General features: G+C 43.2%; 1 protein-coding gene across 3 annotated transcripts; it reads left to right on the forward strand.

Annotated features, from left to right (window-relative positions):
* Positions 1-816: 816 nt before the first annotated feature.
* Positions 817-5530, forward strand: SERPINH1 (serpin family H member 1). 3 transcript variants are annotated; one of them, XM_069971957.1, is made up of 6 exons: positions 817-930; positions 2109-2149; positions 3312-3970; positions 4061-4159; positions 4241-4473; positions 4667-5530. In XM_069971957.1, the coding sequence occupies exons 3-6, from the start codon at positions 3346-3348 to the stop codon at positions 4967-4969; spliced, it is 1260 nt and encodes a 419-aa protein (XP_069828058.1). In that variant the 5' UTR covers positions 817-930; positions 2109-2149; positions 3312-3345; the 3' UTR covers positions 4970-5530. The 3 variants fall into 3 exon arrangements, with proteins under 3 accessions (XP_069828058.1, XP_069828059.1, XP_069828060.1); XM_069971958.1 differs by having other exon boundaries at positions 2109-2146; positions 3310-3970; XM_069971959.1 differs by lacking the exon at positions 2109-2149.
* The last annotated feature ends 3132 nt before the right edge of the window (positions 5531-8662 follow it).

Here is an 8662-nt window from a genome sequence, read left to right on the forward strand (position 1 = left end):
GGTCTTATAAAGCGATCACTGATTTCTCAATCATTCGTTAATCGTTAACTGCATTTCAACCGAACGATAATCGTTTAGATTCGAACGATTTAACGATAATCTGAACGATAATCGTCCGGTGGAATAGGGCCCTTAGTCTCTCAGTCTTTTTTACTTTGTCCTATAGTGCAGATGTGCTTTGTAAACAAGAGACTCCGTGCTATTTAATATAAATAACACTAAAGTTTTTACTTTCCTTTCAGTAGATATAAACTTTCTTTTAAGGACCTTAAAATGCGAAAATCGAACGATAATCCTACGTGTAAACGCAGCGAACGATCAAACGATGAGCAAAAAATCGTTCATTTTGATCTTTCAACATGTTCACAAATCATCGTTGACCGTTCGCAAAAAAATCTGCAGATCGTTCAGTATAAACAGTCTTTCAACGATTTCCCCTATGTGTGAGGTAGGCTTAAACGATCGCATAGCGAATTTTCCGTACGATGTATCGTTCCGTCTAAACGCTGATCGTTATAAAAAAAAACATCGTTCATTCAAAATCGTTGATCGTGCGATCGGTGCCCAGTAGTTGGCACCGGTCTGTATGATCCCAGGGCTTGGATGGCAGCTGCCCACGTCATCACATGGGGGGGGGGTGGGCACAGAACAATCCTCTGATGCCACATTGTCAGGGGAGGGGGGGCAGGAGCTGAGGAATGCTGGGGGATGTCTCAAGCAGCTGGGAGGGAAGAGGAGGAGGAGGAGGTGGGGGGAGGAATAGAACTTCCCTCATTTAAATAAACTTTTCCAAACTTCCAGAACTTTCTTCCTCGGGGTATATAGGCAGGGCAGAGGGGGACCAGGACAGCAGACTCCCAGGCAGAGAGGAAGAGGACAGAAAGAGACAGAGGCCACCAGCAGCACTGCCCTGCAGCTATCCCTCACCAGGTAGGCTCAGCTCTGCTACATCTATAGGATTATACAGGACAGACTGGGGGCTATCAGGGGGGATTCCACTGAGCTCTGGTATAAGGATGGGAAATCTGTGTATTCTGCATATATGATACAGTCCTGTCACTATACATCTACAATCATTCTGCACAGCAACTATGTAGCTGTAATGTGTCTATGGAGAGTGTATTGCTACAATGTATCCATGGGCATGTATCATATATGTGATGTACTCTGCAGCTATAATGCATATCAACAGTGTAGTATGGGGGTATATCATATATGTCAAGTCTGTACTGCAACAATGTAGCTGTAATGCTTCTAATAGATGACATATATATATGTTATGTATTTTGCACTGCAACAATATATCAATATAGGGCAACTACAAAGTTTCCTCTACTGGGTAACATGTAATGCATTGCAACAATGTAGCTACAAAGTGTCATCTAAGTACTGTCTCCTGTACTGTAACAATGTAGCTATAATGTTTCCATCATATATGTAAAGCAACAAAGTGTCTATGGAGAAATCATCTATGTAAGGTCCCCAGCACTGTAACTATGTAGCTGTAGTATCTCTAATGATATAATGTATACTATGTCCCCAGCACTGTAACAATGTATCTGTAATGCTTCTATGGAGAATACATGATATAGCAGGTCTCCATAGTATATAATATATCCTCCTGTAACAATGGATCTGGTCCTAGGAGAAGGCTTTAGTGACTAGCACAATGTTACAGTCTGGATGGGTAAGAAGCTTAGAATAATCCGCAGACTATCTATCCCACATTATATAATCTAGACCTTGTTTTTGGATAAAACACTACAAGTCCCAGCATGCCCATCAGCCTGTATAAGGAAATTGTAGCTCTACCATAGCTGGAGGGGAAGCAGAATGTAATCCTCCTCCTCCTCCTCACACAATGTATTATATATAGGTCGCCTGTTTTATTGGTCCATCCTGATACATTGTGACGAAAGTAGAGCCAGCTGCTGTGGATGGATAAGGGCCAAGTATAGCCCCCCCTCCCCCTGCTGCCACATCAGCATCCCCCCCCCATCCAGCTTCAGCATCAGGGGGCGGCAGATACTTCATCATGTATCTCTATAGGCTGAATCAGATTTCATGTGTTTCCTCGGATGTTGGCTTCATGTATCTGTCTCTTTCAGAATGAAAATTGCAAACCTTGAACTCACTATGAAACTTAAAGGTATCTCACCTTTCTGATGTCTTACTATTCAGTGTGACTGGGTCCTAGTGCCCGACAATAACCATCTATGGATACACAGAGTAAAGGTCCCAACTGAAGCTGTCACAGTACTACAACTCCCAGCATCTCCCCATCTCCCACTCTCAGCCGTCAGGGCATGCTGGAAGTTGTAGTGTTGCAACAGGCGGTGATCCGCTAGTCACATAACACTGACTGCAGGAACGCTAGCTCCAGGCCACAGGTTTTGTTCTGCAGGGTGGAGCTCTTGGATGTAATCCAATAACCCAGTGAGGATTTTTCTTCTCTGACAATCACAGCTTTGGATTTCAGCCATGGTGGTTGTTTTTTTTTTTTATGCTGCAGACTTTAAAAAAAAAAAATTCAAATTTTGAAAACAATTTTTTATTCATTCCATTATGTTCTCCTTTTCTGTTTTTTTATTTTCTTTTCAATTTTTAAAAATTTGATTTTGTATTAACAACTTGCTTTTGATTTTCTTTTAATATTTTTTTTATTTTATATATTTATTTAATCATTTTACATTTATATACTTTATATTTTACATTTTTTTCATCAACTTTTATATATTGTATCCGTGATTTTATTTTATTATGACTATTTATACCTTTTCTTTTGACTTTTTAAGGGTGCGTTCACACCTACAGGATCTGCAGCAGATTTGATGCCGTGTTCAGTTATTTAAATGAAATCAGCTGCAGATCCTGTAGGTGTGAACACACCATAAATCATCATACTATTTTTGTTCTGTACTATTCTTGTACTTTTCCGTATCCCTTTGGCGGATCATTAACCGCTGCCAGAATACCGTTCTGCCTCGCCGCTCATTTTTGGCCTGAATGTGGAAAACAAGTCTATTATTAACGGTGATATAAATTCCTCCCCGCAGGCCATGATAGGAATAGGCTTGTCTGCAGGAGGGAGAGACACGCCAGGGTGGGGCACCAGTGATGTATTATTATCCACATAAGAGCCGCCCGCTCCGTTACTGTAGCAAGCATAGACCGGGAGGAGAAGCTTTAGACTAGATGAATCCCTCCATGCTTCGCAAAAACATTGAAAAACATTTTGTATCTGACTACTTGTTACTTCTGGTAGTTTAAGGACAGGATCTTACTGAGCGTTCTCTTCTTCTCTCTCGTAGGATTATATTATCTCTTTCCAAGTTTGTCGCCACCATGTGGATGATCAGATTCCTTGCTCTTGGCTTCCTTTTTGCTGTGGATGCAGCAGTCGATAAGAAAGCCGTGGAGAAAGCAGCTAAGGAGGCTCCAGTAGAGAAGAAGATCAGTGAACAGGCCAACACCCTGGCCGACAAGAGCGCAGGCCTTGCCTTCAGTCTCTACCAAACTATGGCCAAGGATAAGTCGGTGGAGAACATCCTAGTCTCACCAGTGGTGGTGGCTTCATCTCTTGGCCTGGTCAACCTGGCCGGTAAATCCAGCACCGCCGCCCAAGCAAAGGCCGTTCTGAGTGCCGACAAGCTGAGTGACGACCACATCCATACTGGGCTGTCCGAGCTTCTCAATGAAGTCAGCAACTCCACAGCTCGCAACGTCACCTGGAAGATCGGAAACCGTCTCTACGGTCCGAGCTCTATCAGCTTCTCCGATGACTTTGTGAAGAACAGCAAGAAACATTACAACTGCGAGCACTCCAAGATCAACTTCCGAGACAAGAGAAGCGCCCTGAAATCCATCAATGAGTGGGCAGCGCAGACCACTGACGGCAAACTTCCCGAGGTGACCAGCGATGTGGAGAAGACTGACGGAGCCCTCATCGTCAACGCCATGTTCTTCAAACGTAAGTAGCCTGATCCTGTGAACTTGGTTGACAGTCTTTGAAGCTATGATATTTCAACCCAACTAATATGTATTCCTTTCCATTCTACAGCCCACTGGGATGAAAAATTCCACCACAAGATGGTTGACAACCGTGGCTTCATGGTGACCCGTTCCTTTACCGTCTCTGTTCCCATGATGCACCGCACAGGTATGTTCACTTCAAGACAAAGTGTAATAGTTTTTAGCCGAGGTTTCCTTTTCCTATATATTCAACCATATTTTCCTTCAGGGTTGTACAACTATGTTGAGGATGAGACCAACAACCTTCAAATCCTGGAGATGCCTCTGGCTCACAAGATGTCCAGCATGATCTTTATTATGCCCTACCATGTGGAACCCCTGGAAAGGGTGGAGAAGCTCCTGACCAGAGAGCAGGTCAAGACCTGGATTGGAAAGATGCAAAAGAGAGCAGTTGCCGTATCTCTGCCCAAAGTCAGCCTCGAAGTCAGCCATGATCTTCAGGTAGGTTCCACCATATGATCACATGTTCAATTTGCCAAACTTGAGTTACCGTCATCGAGTACACCTCATGTTATACAAAAAATTTTAGTCACAGGTCCTGGAGATCAACTGGGTAGAGGGATCATGGGGTAGTTTGGGTAGAACATCTCTAGTCGTTTCATATACTTGACCGTCTTCTTTCATTCTCTTCCAGAAACACTTGGGAGAACTTGGCCTTACTGAAGCCATTGACAAATCCAAGGCTGACCTGTCCAAGATCTCAGGAAAGAAAGACCTCTACCTGGCCAACCTCTACCACGCCGCTGCCCTCGAGTGGGACACTGATGGAAACCCATTCGATTCCGACATCTATGCCAGAGAGGAACTGAGGAGCCCCAAGCTCTTCTACGCCGATCACCCCTACGTCTTCCTTATCAAAGACAACAAGACGGACTCTATCCTATTCATCGGTAGATTGGTCAGGCCAAAGGGAGATAAGATGCGTGATGAATTATAGTCCTGAACGTTTTGGGGGTTCGGGAAGGAGGGGGTGGGTAGTTCTAAAAAAATTCTTATTAATTGAAAGGATGAAGAAACATTTTGATGTAAATTATTGGCATTGAAGATCTTGAGCTGTTTACACCAAACATAACATTCCACCAAAATAGTTAGTTCTAGATGTAGTATCTTTGGTTGGATCCAAGGCCGAGCCCTACGGGTTGAATAGGCAGTTAAGGGCTCTGATATGGTGCTAAGTTTACATAGCCTTGGAGAGCCATTGACTACCTCCCGGCCTTCAGTAAGAGTTAAGGCCTCAGCCAAGATAGCAGTAGCCATGGACCTCTGAGTACCACTACTGGACTGACAGCAGGGCCTCTATGTTTGTCCTTTCAGATGCAGGAAGCCGGCTATTCTTTCCCCTATTTCAGGGATTTAAGTCTGTTGACGTTGTCCGAAACGCATGTGTCATGTACGAGGGCAACGCACGACCGACGACTATGCAATTCCTCCGGGTACCGTGTGTGGTGCCGGTGGACTTTTTTTATTTTATTTTGAGGATGTGTGTTTGTGGGTAAGAATGGGGGGGTGGGAGGGATTTTATTTAACAAAAAAAACTTTTAAAAAAAAAATGTAAAGGGGATTTTGAATTACTTTCACCATGTGGATTCACAAAATCTTAACTTTGTAAAAATTACAAACAGTTTGACTGATGCGCGTCGTGTGTGGTTTTTGTTTTGCAATAAACAAAAAAAAAAAAAAATTCTGTTGTCGTTTGTTAATTTTTTTTTCCCCATTTCCTATTAGCTCACTTCCCCCAAACCCCAGTCTTATGTATTGATGACAACTGACAATTGAAGCTTCTTCCAATAGGTGGCACTAGAGAGCTAATTTGCATATCTATAGTCCCATGGAGCATTGCCTGGACCATAAAGATGGACATACATTTTAGATGGCTGTTGGTTTGTGAGGTCGGCAGCTATCGCTCTAACATACCCAACCCCCGTCTCCCAAGTCATCTGCAGACTAGATGGGCCCCATGCAAGTTTGCCAAAATTTACAAATTTGGACAACTTTAATCCAATACATAAGAATCCATCCTCCTACGCCCCCTAGTGACCCCCACAATGAGAAGCATTATACAAATGGAAGGCACAGCTACATTCAGGAAGAGATAAATATAAAGTCTTCCCCCTAGTGGTCACATACAGTTATTACACAGAACATGATGAAAAACTATAGACAAATATTGGTAAATCACCTATAGACCGAATTACATAAAACTATGTTGATATGGCTGTCACTTCTCTCCCGACTTTTTGGCAGCTCACGCGAGACCCAGCAGAGGGCGACAGAGAGCAAAGTAGAAAACTCCACCCACAGCAGTGTTATCTAGTTATACACCATGTGACTGATGAAGGACTCTTGTCTGCAAAGTATGCTCTATGGTGCCCCCTACAGCTCACTGCTCAACCTCTTAAAAGGAATCTGCCATCATTTTACCCCAAGATTGAGTAAGCTGGACACCCCTGTTGGGTTCTCTCCGACCTGATTCAGAGGTCTCTGCCTGTTTCCGTATAGTGAGATCCACCAACCAAGGCTGCTAGAACAGGGAGAAGCTGCGGGCAGGTGTGGGGCATCTCAGGCAGCATGAAAGTGACAGGTTCCCTTTAAATATCCTGGAAACCTAAAAAGAAAGCCGAGATGTGCAGGAAACACCTGTAGACAAAACACAGACAACACCAGCTCCCGACTCTAGAATAAAAGGCGCCCCAGTCTCTGTTATATACACATCTATATATATATATATATATATATATATATATATATATATATATATATATATATATAGTTACTGTGGACAAGGTTCTCTAGTTTTAAGCAGTCTACCACCCATGGGCTATAATGCTCACAGGTCACATGACCCCAGTTTATAATATATAGGTGCAGTTGTAGTATCCATGCACTTAGCAGCATACAGAGTCTATTATGCCCAAATCATCAGTCCCTTGGTAATATCATATAACACTCCATCCAGATGTGGATATGGAGCCAAGACCTCAATTATAACATCTCCCCCAGTGTCCCAGGCACTGCCTTCCCGAATGCCATTGTGTATTACAGTGACTACTCCAATACTAAGACACCATCTTGTCCTTTTCCCTAGACTCTATGCCTCTTCTCAATTTTGCCGCCAGTTACCCTTCAGGATTTGAGGTATGACGTCTCGCCAATACCAAGTGCCAACCCTACATTAATAAAGACACAAAACACTAGCACTGTGCCATTATTTATGTCTATATAAAGGACAGTACGTCTAGTGCTATCTGTTATCAGCCATTTCAAGGTGGATAGGTAGTTTATTGGTCTGTGCTATTGACCATGTTAGGCCAGCTGTATGGGATGAAGGATGAGAAGTGCGGAACCCTGTCTGCCCCTTTAAGTCACGTATCTTAGTCAGAAGATATCAGCTGGTACTTTTATTATTATACTCCTACTATATTATAAGCAGTAGATGATAAGGTAGAGTATAGGTCCTTCCTTTATATTTCCCATTCCTTCTGGTTATGGCCCTGGCTCTGAGGTAAGACTACCCCTACAGTCATTACTATTCAGCCCAATATAGTGCTGACACCTGCTGGTAGACTCAGGAACTGCAGGTACTTCTCAAATTGCTCAAAAATGTAAGTGCTGACACCTGCTGGTAGACCTGTGAACTGCAGGTCCTGCTCTAAATGCTCATTACTGAAGTGCTGACACCTGCTGGTAGACTCAAACTGCAAGTCCTGCTCTAACACCAGATGACTCTCTTCCCCTCCCCAGGCCCCTGCCCATCCTTCTCATTATAATATTAGGGCGCTGCTGCCTCTGCTGGATTCCACCCCTTCCAGCTGTGTGAACACGTCAGACACTGGAGCACAAAGGGTTCACGGTGCAACTGGTGCGCAAAAAGTTTAACACTTCCAGAAGTTTACAAGCTGCTCTATGGAATATATATTTGATATATACAAAATTTATTTTTTTTATTACAAACTCTTCAGATGTGCTCTGCTCTTTATTTGTCATACATATAGATAGGGGGCATGTACTTGGTGGTTGTCGGTACAACTGGGAGTCGTAGTTCTGCAACAGCTGGAAAGACACAGGTGGAGAATCACTGCCCTATAGGATTTGCTGGAATCTTACTACAAACAATTTCCTCATTACTACAACTAATGGTGCGTTTACACAGGCAGATTTATCTGACAGATTTTTGAAGCCAAAGCCAGGAACAGACCATAAACAGGGAACGGGTCATAAAGGAAGGATTGAGATTTCTCCTCTTTTCAAATCCATTCCTGGTTTTGGCTTTCAAAATCTGTCAGATAAATCTGCCTGTGTTAACGCACCATAAGCTACTAAATTAAAAGTTGCCACAAAACCTAGACCTGAGAAACATGCTGGGAGTTGTAGTGCTGTTGGGCCATACAGGACTATACCAGTTGCTTTACATATGGTTTCAGGTAAACGCCCCCCCAAGTAACCTTCGCTGCATCAGTTTTGTCATTCTAGCAGCATCAAAAATAGTGAAACTGTCCATCATCCCTTCTGCCATTAATACAACCTCAACATTGGCTCCAGAGGGGATGAAATAACAAGGAAGGTGACTGACAGCTCAGATTGGTCCCATCAATAAACCTGCAGACAGTGACACATTGTTCTGAATTACAAT

The sequence above is a fragment of the Dendropsophus ebraccatus genome, chromosome 5, assembly GCF_027789765.1.
Source record: "Dendropsophus ebraccatus isolate aDenEbr1 chromosome 5, aDenEbr1.pat, whole genome shotgun sequence".
Lineage (NCBI taxonomy): Eukaryota > Metazoa > Chordata > Amphibia > Anura > Hylidae > Dendropsophus > Dendropsophus ebraccatus.